Source organism: Theropithecus gelada, chromosome 20 (genome assembly GCF_003255815.1).
Source record: "Theropithecus gelada isolate Dixy chromosome 20, Tgel_1.0, whole genome shotgun sequence".
NCBI classification, from domain to species: Eukaryota; Metazoa; Chordata; class Mammalia; order Primates; family Cercopithecidae; genus Theropithecus; species Theropithecus gelada.
Window position 1 is genome coordinate 47,721,289 of NC_037688.1, and position 13,140 is coordinate 47,734,428.

The 13,140-nt window shown below is 43.3% G+C and overlaps 1 protein-coding gene and 1 pseudogene across 1 annotated transcript in view; one reads left to right on the forward strand and one right to left on the reverse strand.

The window, feature by feature from the left end:
* Positions 1-8,432, reverse strand: part of PRDM7 (PR/SET domain 7) — a 12,217-nt gene extending 3,785 nt beyond the window's left edge. Inside the window, 6 exon segments of the mRNA XM_025369733.1 lie at positions 1,136-1,203; positions 1,604-1,875; positions 2,081-2,182; positions 3,290-3,446; positions 6,831-6,880; positions 8,384-8,432. Of these exon segments, the coding sequence (XP_025225518.1) occupies positions 1,136-1,203; positions 1,604-1,875; positions 2,081-2,182; positions 3,290-3,446; positions 6,831-6,880; positions 8,384-8,432 (698 nt within the window).
* A 3,430-nt stretch (positions 8,433-11,862) lies between these two features.
* LOC112613856 lies at positions 11,863-12,334 on the forward strand (annotated as a pseudogene).
* The last annotated feature ends 806 nt before the right edge of the window (positions 12,335-13,140 follow it).

Sequence of the window (13,140 nt, forward strand, 5' to 3'; positions counted from 1 at the left end):
TTTTTTTTTTTTTTTTTGAGACGGAGTCTCGCTCTGTAGCCCAGGCTAGAGTGCAGTGGCCGGATCTCAGCTCACTGCAAGCTCCGCCTCCCGGGTTCCCGCCATTCTCCGGCCTCAGCCTCCCGAGTAGCTGGGACTACAGGCGCCCGCCACCTCGCCCGGCTAGTTTTTTGTATTTCTTAGTAGAGACAGGGTTTCACCGTGTTAGCCAGGATGGTCTTGATCTCCTGACCTCGTGATCCACCCGTCTCGGCCTCCCAAAGTGCTGGGATTACAGGCTTGAGCCACCGCGCCCGGCCCTGCTCATTCCTAAATCTCTTTCACAAGGTCATATGAACTTGCACTTCTGACTACACTGCTCATCCCGCCTAGAATGCTTCCCTGCTGTGCCTAATTAACCATTTTCTCAAAGCCCAACTCCAGACCTACCTCCACCTTGATTGGCCATAAAACACATTGACCTCTAGCTTCTCTAAACTCTAAATTAATTCTGTTTTATACACAGAACTTGGTGCTGGATCATGTGCTTTGTTTCTAGATTAGCACACATCATTCTACAGTCAGCCCAAGTCCATCTTTCTTGGATAGGCCTTCCTCTAATCACCCTACAGTTCACTCAGGTGCCATTCACCTGACTTCCCCAGATTCCCAGAGAAACTTAGAAGTCTTTTTCTCTTGGCCCAATAACATAGAACAGTAATAGTTGATTCGTTTTTCTATTCTCTGATAGAATGAGAGCCCATTGTGGAAAGGGGCTGGGTCATCCTGAAGCTCGCTTCTGTTCAAGTAGTGAACTTCACTTCCTAACCTGGAACATACTAAGTGCTTAATAAATGTGGATTACATATATTAAAGCATGAATTCAGTGTCCCCCGTGAATCTAGGCTTCTCAAGGTTTATCTTGGTGCCTCAATTTTGTCTAACATACATATTTATGTTTTGATATCAATACATCATAATATCTATATTTTTGTTTTTTATTTCTAAATGCTGACGGTATAAAACAGCATTGTATGGAGAAAAATAGAAATAGGGGATGTGAAAATCATTGAAGGAGGCATAATGAGAAAGAAGGAGATCCAGGTTTGTGAGAGATGAAGGTTCTGTCTGAAAGTCAGAGAGCTACTGGCCTTACCTTATCCAGTTGGCCCAGGATTTATCTTTTCCATCCACATACTCATAGCAGTTTCTCCCCTTGGTGATCTGAGTTTCAGAAAAATAAGGTAAAGCTTTTTAGAGGGTAAAAATCAGAAGAATTATTTTACTCCACTGTCATCAATGGCCTTTGGGCCTGCAGAGCTTCAACTGCCAACTGAGACCACATGGCCTGCACCTTAGTCATCATCTATACATCTCAGTTGGTTTGTCTAGTCAGAGCAGAAGCTCCACAAGGGAGGATGCACTTCTTTGTCTTTGTACCACTTTGCTCCCAGGTACCCTCTGATCTCTAAATAGGAGTTCCATGTTCATGCAAGGCCCCTTGAGTACACAGAGCTAACCATGTTATCCATACCTATACCCTAACATGTAGAAGGTGATATCTCACCAAAGGCACAGAAGGGATGTGGGAAGACAGAACAGGGAAACAGTAGGCTCTTCTTACCAGCCAGGAGTATCCATTGTTGGCTGCCTCTTTGTCTTCTGTAATTCGGCCCTCATAGGGGCCAAAGTGCAGACCCAGCGGCAGATCAGATGCCTCGTTCCATACTCCAAGCCCAGCCTGAGGGATGCCTGATGGCCCAATTCTCAGCCCCGGGGGCAGACTGAGGGCTGAACGGTTGGGATGCCCTTTGTTCACTGCATTGTCCTTTACAAAGGTAGGGGGCCCATGAGCAGCACAGCTGTCAATGAAGAAGTTCTGACACATCTCACAATCTGGAAGTGAGGGAAGCAGGGATTTGGAAAGTTATAATGCATGTTCCTCGATATAAGAGCTTCAGAAAGAGTTCGGTGCTCACATTATTTAGCCCCAATCTTACACTCTAATTCGTTAGAGTGAAGGAATGATTTGTGGGCCAAATGATGAAATTATTGTACCAGGACATAACAGCAAGCTGTGAGAGTGGCCAAAAGGGCCGACAGAGGTAGTCATCATCCTGCAGCTCACTGACCTCTTTGTATGCATGACCCTTTCTTTCTCTCAGGCTATACATCTTTCCTTCAGTCTCCTTCCTCCTGAGCTCTAGGTTGGAGAAGAGTAGATGGGTAAAATTGGGAGTCTGGAGTGTTCGTCCTTGTTTCATAAGAAAATGTGAAATCTTCTACCATCAAATTAGCATCTACCTTTCTACATACTCTAGTCTTCCCTTCTTTACTGCTTCAGAGAGACTTAGACCCCACACCTACACTGACTACAGATGCCTATTCAATTTTAGTTTCTGGCTGTTCTCATTATCCCATTAACCTCCCAACCTTTCTACTGACAAAATGGTTCATTCATGCATTTATTCATTTATGAAATATTTCTTGAGGGCACATTTCATCTTAGGCATTGAACAAAGGCCTGGACATACAACACCAAGAAAGTATAATCTGTATCAGAGATCTTCTATAAACTAGTTGACATGTGATGGGAGAGGAAATGTAGAAATGCACAAAAGAAGATCTATTATCAGAGGTATTTATTGGACGCCTTGCATGTATCAATTCATTTATATTTAATTTAATGATTTCAAGCAATATATGAGCTGTATATACTTGGTCTCATTTTACAGATTACCATTCAGGAGCTCAGATAATTTATAAGATTTGCCCAAGGCCCCAATGCTTCTACGTGGATTATAACTCAAGTGAGTGACCAAAGTTAATGTTCTTACATGCTATTCAATAGTGTATCCAAGGCTGGGCATGGTGGCTCAAGCCTGTAATACCAGAATTTTGGGAGGCTGAGGTGAGCAGATCACTTGAGGCCAGGAGTTTGAGACCAGCCTGGTCAACATGGTGAAACCTTGTCTCTATTAAAAATACAAAAATCAGCTGGGCATGGTGGTGTACGCCTATAATCCCAGCTACTTGGGTGACTGAGGCATGAAAATCGCTATTTTCATGGAGGCAGAGGTTGCAGTGAACCGAGATCACGCCACTGCACTCCAGCCTGGGTGACAGAGTGAGACTGTCTCAGTGAACAAATAAATAATTTTAACAAAATACTGCATCTAACTTTTGCTCTCACAGTTGAGTCCAGCTTAAGCCCAGGCCTATCCAAAGTCCACCCCATATAGGTAGACCATACTCATCAACCTTTCTAGAGGACATAGAGGGACTAAAGTCCCCCCATACTTTTTCTTACCCAGTTTTAGTCTAGAGTGCTGTCCAGAGGTACTTGCTTCTCCAGGAGGGGACGCTGGTTTCTGAGCCTGCTCTGAGCCACTTGTACTCAGTAAATTTGGCGTTCCTGACAATTCTTTCAAACTAGATTCATTATTGAATGATGTCTTGGGCATTTCCTTTAATGTGAGAGTCACATATTAAAAGATAACATGCACTTCTTTAGTTCTTTATGGCTTGCAACATGTTTTCATATGCATGACTCTAGTTAATGTTCAAACCTTGGAAATACCTAGAGTGTCTAAATACTAGAGGGAAAAGAAAAGGTCTAAGTGGGTAGTGAATCTGGGACTCTAACCCATGTCTTAAGGCTCTTTCCTTCAACTGTCTCTCAAAATGTTCTGTATAAGTTAAAGGGAAGGAGGAAGAATGCTTGGGAAGACTAGCTGGAGAATCAACGAGATCTGTGAAAGAAGGGGGTAAGGGCTTACAGAGAGAAGGAGGGAATCTTCCATAAACTAGTAGACTTTTGATGGAAAGGGAAATGTAGAAAAGCAGAGGGACAAAGCACATGCAGAAAATGAGGTAATAGGGCAGTAAGGTTGGGAACAGAACAAAGAGATGATTGGCAAAAATATATCTAGACAACTAAGAAAATGATGTCAAAGTTGCATGTTGCCATATCCTGGAAAGAATATTTGGCTTTGGAATTAGATTAGTTAATTCCTGTACCAATTCTGCTTGTCTGCTTGAATAAGGGTGTATTGTTAGCTAATTCTCTTTAGTTTCCTGATCCAGAAATTGGTATGCATGCTTGCTTTTTTTTTTTTTTTTTTTTTTGGAGTCTTGCTCTGTTGCCTAAGCTGGAATGCAGTGGCACGATTTCAGCTCACTGTAGCCTCCACCTCCCAGATTCAAGAGATTCTCCTACCTCAGCCTCCCGAGAAGCTAGGATTATAGGCACCACCACACCCAGCTAATTTTTGTGTATTTATTAGAGACAGGGTTTCGCTAGGTTGGCCAGGCTGGTCTCGAGCTCCTCACCTCAAGTGATCCACCCACCTCAGCATCCCAAAGTGCTGGCATTATAGGCAAGAGCCCCCGTACCCAGCCCATGCTAATTTTTTAATTCTTTTTTTTTTTTTTTGTGAGAGGGAGTCTCACTGTTGCCTAAGCTGGAGTGCAGTGGCACAATCTCAGGTCACTGCAGCCTCCATCTCCCAGGTTCAGGTGATTCTCCTGCTTCAGCCTCCTGAGTAGTTGGGATTACAGGTGTCCACCACCATGCCCACCTGATTTTTGTAGTCTTAGTAGAGATGGGGTTTTACCATGTTGGCCAGGCTGGTCTCAAACTCCTGACCTCAGGTGATCTGCCCACCTCCGCTTCTTAAAGTGCTGGGATTACAGGTGTGAGCCACTACCCCTGGCGCTAATTCTTAATATTGTAGTGAACACGAAAGATAATAATGTTCACTAAGTGTTTTTTGAGCTACTTAATACAGTATGAATGTGAGATTAATAATTTTCCTCACTGGGTGTAGTGGTTCACACCTATAATCCCAGCATTTTGGGAGGCCGAGAAAGGCAGATCACCTGAGGTCAGGAGTTTTAGACCAGTCCGGCCAACCCCGTCTCTACAGAAAATACAAAAAACTAGCTGGGTGTGGTGGCAGGCCCCTGTAATTCCAGCCACTTGGGAGGCTGAGGCAGGAGAACAACTTGAACTCAGGAGGTGGAGGTTGCAGTGAGCCAAGATCGCGCCACTGCACTCCAGCCTGGGTGACAAGAGTGAAACTCTGTCTCAAAAATAAAATAAAATAAATAAATAATTTTTCTCACAGACTGGGTGTGGTGGCTAACATCTGTAATCCCAGCACTTTGGGAGGCTGAGGTGGGAGGATGGCTTGAGCCCAGGAGTTCAAGACCAGCCTGAGCTACATGGCAAAACCCTGTCTGTACAAAACACATAAATATTAGCCGGGTTGGGCCGGGCGCGGTGGCTCAAGCCTGTAATCCCAGCACTTTGGGAGGCCGAGATGGGCGGATCACGAGGTCGGGAGATCGAGATCATCCTGGCTGACACGGTGAAACCCCGTCTCTACTAAAAATGCAAAAAATTAGCCGGGTGAGGCGGCAGGCGCCTGTAGTCCCAGCTACTCGGGAGGCTGAGGCAGGAGAATGGCGTGAACCCGGGAGGCGGAGCTTGCAGTGAGCTGAGATCCGGCCACTGCGCTCCAGCCCAGGCGGCAGAGCGAGACTCTGTCTCAAAAAAAAAAAAAAAAAAAAAAGCCGGGCATGGTGGTGCATGCCTGTGGTCCCAGCTACTCAGGAGGCTGAGGCAGGAGGATCACACTAACCTAGGAGATGGAGGCTGCAGTAAGCTGAGATTGAGCCATTGCACTCCAACCTGGGCGAAAGAGCCAGACCCTGTCTCAAACCACCCCTTGCCCCTACAGAAAAGTAAAAAACGAAAATTATCTCATAGTCCTGATATCATCTCTACAGTTGAAATCTAACTCAAAGATATTTTCGGCATCTCTTGACCCTGTTACTTGTAGTTTAATTCATAAACTTGGAATCAGTCATTCAGAAAACACTCAGGAGGCTGTCAGAGGCCCTGAGCTGGGCTTGGGAGTTCTGAGAAGAATCAGGTATGGACTAGACTCCTGAAGAGCTCACAATGAAGAAGCAGCAGGCAGGCTAAACAAATAATTCCAAACAACATGACAGTTCCCTAACTGGAGCCCAGAGGAAGGAGCTGTTAGTGCCTTCTACAGGAATGAGCATTTGAAATCGATTCCAGAAGAATACATTTTTACTTAATAGGGTGTAACCTATATGAAGTCCTAAACCATTTTCTTATTTGTTGTTTCTCAATCTTCAAACCTGAAACTCCTCAGGGCTGGAAGCTGTTTCCTCTGATCAGAATGGGTCCGTTATGAGGGTAGGGACCCTATCTCCCTATGGGACCATCCACAGTATGAATTGTCTATTTACCTGGAAGCTTCCCTTAATCAGAGTGTTTTAGTGCAAATCTCACTTTACCATAACAGAGAAAAACTGAGGTTGAAAAATCAGTTGGACGAATGATGTAAAGACATGTGGGTAAGAGAACATAAACTTTAAAAAACTATGAACTTTTAATGATCTTGTAAGTGCTTTGGAGAAGGATTTTTGTATTAGACTGCACCAACACTGAATGTGAGCCCAGGGATATAATTGAACATTTTTATACCTCAGTTTTCTCATCTGTAAAATGGCTATAGTTATAGCATCTACTTAATAGGTCCTATATGTAAAGTTGAATAGGTACTATACATAAAGTTTATTCATGTAAAATGCTGAAAATAAAGTCTGAAAATACTGAGAAAATAACACCATGGTAGCGATTATTGTTGCTATTTTTATTAACTCTTAAAAGAATGATGACGTCAGACACTGTGCTAAAGAGATCAGGAAAGGAAGGCAGTAGTTCCTAGGATAGTCTGTACATTCTCCTTCTCTTACCTGTATTTGCATCTATGAGGAAAGTTTCTTGTCAATGGGATTTGGGAAATACTTACCTTCTGGTGTTTACTCTGTTCCACTCTGAAGGCCATCCAAGGAGGTTTGACTAAAAGGTGATGAGAAATCAGTGGTTTGCTTGGTAAATATTTCCAAACTCTAGAGATTCTCTCTTTTTTTTTTTTTTTTTTGATACGGAGTCTCCCTGTTGCCCAGGCTGGAGTGCAGTGGCACAATCTCCGCTCACTGCAACCTCCACCCCCTGGACTCAAGCGATTCTCCTGCCTCAGCCTTGCGAGTTGTTGGGAACTATGGGTGTGCACCACCACACCTGGCTAATTTTTGTATTTTTAGTAGAGACAGAGTTTCTCCACGTTGGTGATGCTGGTCTCGAACTCCTGACCTCAGGTGATCCACCTGCCTCGGACTGCCAAAGTGCTGAGATTAGAGGTGTGAGCCACCATGCTCGGTCTAACTCTGGAGTTTTTCATCAGAGACAGAGAATTCTGGATCAGAGAGTGATGATTCCAAGTATTATCCAAGGGCTATTTGGAAATGTTTTCTGAAGTGTCATTAAGGCCTATGCTTCTATTAGGGGCATTGCTAATTTTCTTAAGATTTAAAAAAATAGATAAAACTTCATCTTTGTTTCATCATATCTATTAAGATATACCTAATAAGGTATCTGTTACATTAATTTTTAAAATGTAAATTGATCTTTCCTGACAAACACACTGAACAAACTAGGAATAGAAGGAAATCACCTCCACATAAAAAGGTTGTATAAGACAAGCCCCCCCTTTTTTTTTTTTCTGAGATGGAGTCTCTCTCTGTCACCCAGGCTGGAGTGCGGTGGCGTAATCTCGTCTTGCTGCAAGCTCCGCCTCCTGGGTTCACTCCCTTCTCCTGCCTCAGCCTCCCGAGTAGCTGGGACTACAGGCACCTGCCACCACGCCTGGCTAATTTTTTGTATTTTTAGTAGAGACGGGGTTTCACCATGTTCGCCAGGATGGTCTCGATCTCCTGACCTTGTGATCCGCTCACCTCGGCCTCCCAAAGTGTTGGGATTACAGGCCTGAGCCACCGCGCCCAGCTGAAAAGCCTGTTTTTAACTTCACAGTCATGATGAAAAACTGAAAGCCTTTCTTCTAATATCATAAACAAGGTAAGGATTTTCAGTCTTACTACTGCTATTCAATATAGTCCTGGAAGTCGTAGCCTGAACAATTAGGCCAGTAAAATAAACAAAAGGCATCCAAATTGAAAGGAAGAAGTAAAATTATCTCTGTTTGCAGATGACATGATCTTACATGCAGAAAACTATAAAGATTCATTAGCTGGGCGTGGTGGCAGGAGCCTGTAGTCCCAGCTACTCGGGAGACCAAGGCAGGAGAATCACTTGAATCTGGGAGGCAGAGGTTGCAGTGAGCCGAGATCATGCCACTGCACTCCAGCCTGGGTGACAACAATTAGGACACTTGCTCATTGTTGGCGGGTAGCGTAGTCTGTTTTCTGCTGCTTTCCTAGAATGCAACGGAGTGAGTAATTTGTGTTTTCTTATGTTCTCTGCATTCCCTGACCCTCACTTTTTGTGTAAAGTTTTGTGTATTACCTGATGAATAGAACAAAACTTGTTTGTGCCCATTAAACAGGTAATTCATGTTTTCAAAAGATAAGCATTATCTTTCCTTTATCACTTCTAATAATTCAACTCTGTAGTCCTGATCAGTGTGGCTTACAAACTGGAAGACAAAAGACATTTTAAAAAACCTAATAGCTAAGTTAGTTTTTGAAGCTATTAATATTGCTAAAATTATTGCTATAGAAAAGAGAAAAAAGCATGCTGAATAGAACTCTGTTCTTAGAGATTTCTCCTGAAAAAGTCACATGTTATTTCTTCTCACCTCCATTGGCACACACAAAAAAAAAGCTATGTGATCATACAAAAATTTAAGCAGGTGGGTTGGAATAGTCAGAATGCATTAATAAAAACTGAACTTAAAATATTTGGAGAACAGCACCAGTGACTATTGTGAATGCCAACATGCATCCCTAACAACCCCATGCTGTTACTCTCCAAACTTTTTATGTCTTGCAAAGTATTAGAACTTCCTATCTGAAGCCATACCACTCAGAGGGACTGCAAAATATATAAAGACGTCTCCTTTAGGATGTCCTTAGAGAATTCAAGGGAAAAAAGTTAAATAATTTAATAAGTGCTTTTGGGTACAGCTATTTAGCAGTAGGGGGTAAGATTAGAGATAGCTTGTAAAGATAATAGTAGGGTTTGTGTTAGGATTAGGATCTGCGTCAGAGTCAGGGCCGGAAGTATGGTTAGAGGTGGGGTCATGGTCAGGGTCAAGATCAGAGTCAAGGTCAAAGTCAGGGTCAGAATTAGGGACCAGGGTAGGGATCAGGGCTTAGGGTCAGGGTCAAAGTCTAGAGACAGGATTGGGGTTAGGATTAGAACCAGAGCTTTGTTCTCCTCAGGACCCACCCGAGAAGAGGCCATGGCTTTGGAGCACCTGGCAGTGTGTCCACAGTGAAGACCAGAGTTTCGTTGTCCTCAAGACTGACCTGGGGAGACGTGGCTGCGGGCCAGTGAGGAAGGTGAGGCAAAAGCTTCCTGTCTGCCCCCGTGTGCTAAAGAGGGAGCTCTGCCATGGGCTTTACTTCACACGTTATGTTCTACAAGTCTTGTTTTACAAAAGCATCCTTTCCTCGAGGCTTTGGTTGTTCATCATCACGGCGTGTCATAACACGTGATAAGATTTGGGTTTGCTTCAGCAGGAGATCTTGGTATAGAGAAAGGAGAAATGCTTGGAGCCACTGTCAGGACAGTTGGGATGAAAGCTGGAGATGGACAGAGGCTGGAGGAAACATGTGCACCCCCTGTAAACGCTTTTATTCATGTTTTCATTACTCATTTTTCTTACAGTGTTAAATTAGTAAAAATAGTATTGAAAAATTGAAAAGTAGGCATATTAAAACTTGCAACATTATTTAAGTTTAAATATATTATTTGTACCTCATGAACGTTTTTTATTTTGTTGAGAAAGTCAAAGGTTAATTGGCAGCATATTTTAAATAGTAGATAGAATAATGTCTGTTTTTTTTTTTTTTTTTTTTTTTTTTTTGAGACGGAGTCTCGCTCTGTAGCCCAGGCTGGAGTGTAGTGGCCGGATCTCAGCTCACTGCAAGCTCCGCCTCCCGGGTTCATGCCATTCTCCGGCCTCAGCCTCCCGAGTAGCTGGGACTACAGGCACCCGCCACCTCGCCCAGCTATTTTTTGTATTTCTTAGTAGAGACGGGGTTTCACCGTGTTAGCCAGGATGGTCTCGATCTCCTGACCTCGTGATCCGCCCGTCTCGGCCTCCCAAAGTGCTGGGATTACAGGCTTGAGCCACCGCGCCCGGCCATAATGTCTGTTTTATAAACATTGACATCCTACATTACATGTGTGAACCCTGAAAATCTGAGACAGGTCTCAGATTTTTTAGAAAGTTTATTTTGCCAAGTTTGAGGATGCGCCCATGATGCCTCCGCAGGAGGTCCCAACAACACGGGCCCAAGGTGGTCGGGGCCCAGCTTGGTTTTACACACTTTAGGGAGACATGAGACATCGATCAATGTGTGAAAGATGTACCTTGCTTCAGTCCAGAAAGGTGAGACAACTTGAAGAGAAGGCCAGACCGGGAGCTTCCAGGTCATAGGTAAGTAAGAGACAAATGCTTTCATTCTTTTGAGTTGCCGGTTACCCTCTCCTGATGAGGCACTCAGATACGCATTTCTCTCGGTGAGTAGACAGGTGACTCTCAGAGGGAGTCCTGTGTTGGAGACAAGCATTCTGACCTGTAGCTGATTGCAGGAGCTTTCAGGAAAGCATCAGTGGGAACTAATATCTAAATGACAAAAGGTATGAAATGGCTGTGATGAAAGATCTGATGAGAGTTCATTATACCACAACTGACAAAGATATCTGATTTTTTTTTCTGTGGCGTACAACCTTTAAAATAATAACTGCAATTATGACTCATAACTCTATACCAGCACATAGCATGAATAAGGAGGACATTGACAAATTTCCAGGAATTTTATATAATTTCTGAAAACATAACATTTTACCCATACAAATATAACACAGGGAAGGTTAGGTATCTCTTTTTATTTGTATATTTTGTATGGTTTTCCTTATAAAATATTACATCCTATTTTTCTTGCAAAACATGCCCTACTTTTCTTACATAGTTTGCATAGAGTTGTTTCTAGTTATTCTATTATTTCTAGTAGTGTTTTTTGTTTTTTTTTTTGAGACAGAGTCTCGCTATGTCCCCCAGGCTGGAGTGTGGTGGCATGATCTCAGCTCACTGAAGGCTCTACCTCCTGGGTTCATGCCATTCTCCTGCCTAAGTCTCCTGAGTAGCTGGGACAACAGGCGCCTGCCACCGTGCCCAGCTAATTTTTTGTATTTTTAGTGGAGACATGGTTTCACCGTGTTAGCCAGGATGGTCTCAATCTCCTGAAGTCATGATCCACCCATCTTGGCCTCCCAAAGTGCTGGGATTGTAGACGTGAACCACTGTGCCTGGCTTGTTTCTAGTAGTTTTATTTACATATATTGATTATAATTTTAATACTTTCATTTTCCAGAGAAAACTAAGACATAGACCGTTTTAAACTGTAATATGTTAGCATTCTGTAGTAGATTAGAAAATGTATGAGTATACCATCTCCCAACATCGGGATATGTTTTCTCATAGTACATATGTTTCCCATAGTACACAGTGCAGTGTGGTAGTTTCTCATAGTACATAGTACAGTGTGGTAGGCAAAAATATGTTTATTACAGGCCAAAATATCTAGTTTCTCTGTAAAAATAAGCGAAAAGTATATAAAGTTGAATTACTTATGTCCAGTAATTAATGTTTTAGTATTGTATCTTATTTATAAATGATCTAGATATTTAATGGAAATATTTTACTTAGCTTAACTTTAAGGTTAAAAATTACCAAAAGTATTTTGGAAACTACTATTAGGCAGATTTACTGTAAAAAACTTATTATTGAAATATTGTTTTCCACTTTTCACAGCATGGCACCAAAAGCGAAGAAGGAAGCTCCTGCCCCTCCTAAAGCCAAAGCCAAAGCAAAGGCTTTAAAGGCCAAGAAGGCAGTGTTGAAATGTGTCCACAGCCCCCCCAAAAAAGAAGATCTGCACGTCACCCACCTTCCAGCGTCCCAAGACACTGCGACTCCAGAGGCAGCCCAGATACCCTGGGAAGAGCGCCCCCCGGAGAAACAAGCTTGACCATCATGCTATCATCAAGTTTCCACTGACCACTCAGTCAGCCATGAAGAAGATAGAAGACAACAACATGCTTGTGTTCACTGTCGATGTGAAAGCCAACAAGCACCGGATCAAACAGACTGTGAAGAAGCTCTGGGACATGGATGTGGCCACAGTCAACGTCCTGATTCGGCCCGATGGAGAGAAGGCGGCAAATGTTTGACTGGCTCCTGATTACGATGCTTTGGATGTTGCCAACAAACTTGGGATCATCTAAACTGAGTCCAGGTGGCTGATTCTAAATAGATGTATATCTTTTCACCATAAAAAAGAGGAAATATGTTTTTCATAAAAATGAAGATTTAAAATCTTAAAGCTTATAGATTTGATTCTAATTATCTAGTAAGTATAATATTAGCTTCTTGCAAGCACTCAAGCAGAATAGAAACTTGTTTGTTGGCCGGGCACAGTGACTCACACCTGTAATCCCAGCACTTTGGGAGGCCGAGGTGGGTGGATCATGAGGTCAGGAGATCAAGACCATCCTGGCTAATACTGTGGAACCCTGTCTCTACTAAAAATACTACAAAAGGCCGGGCGCGGTGGCTCAAGCCTGTAATCCCAGCACTTTGGGAGGCCGAGACGGGCGGATCACGAGGTCAGGAGATCGAGACCATCCTGGCTAACACGGTGAAACCCCGTCTCTACTAAAAAATACAAAAAACTAGCCGGGCGAAGTGGCGGTTGCCTGTAGTCCCAGCGACTCGGGAGGCTGAGGCAGGAGAATGGCGTGAACCCGAGAGGAGGAGTTTGCAGTGAGCTGAGATCTGGCCACTGCAATCCAGCCTGGGTGACAGAGCGAGACTCCGTCTCAAAAAAAAAAAAAAAAAAAAATACTACAAAAAAAATTAACTGGGCATGGTGGCAGGCGCCTGTAGTCCCAGTTACTTGGGAGGCTGAGGCAGGAGAATGGCGTAAACCCAGGAGGTGGAGCCTTCAGTGAGCTGAGATCGCACCACTGCACCCCAGCCTGGGTGACAGAGAGAGACTACATCTCAAAAAAAAAAAAAAAAAAAAAAAAAA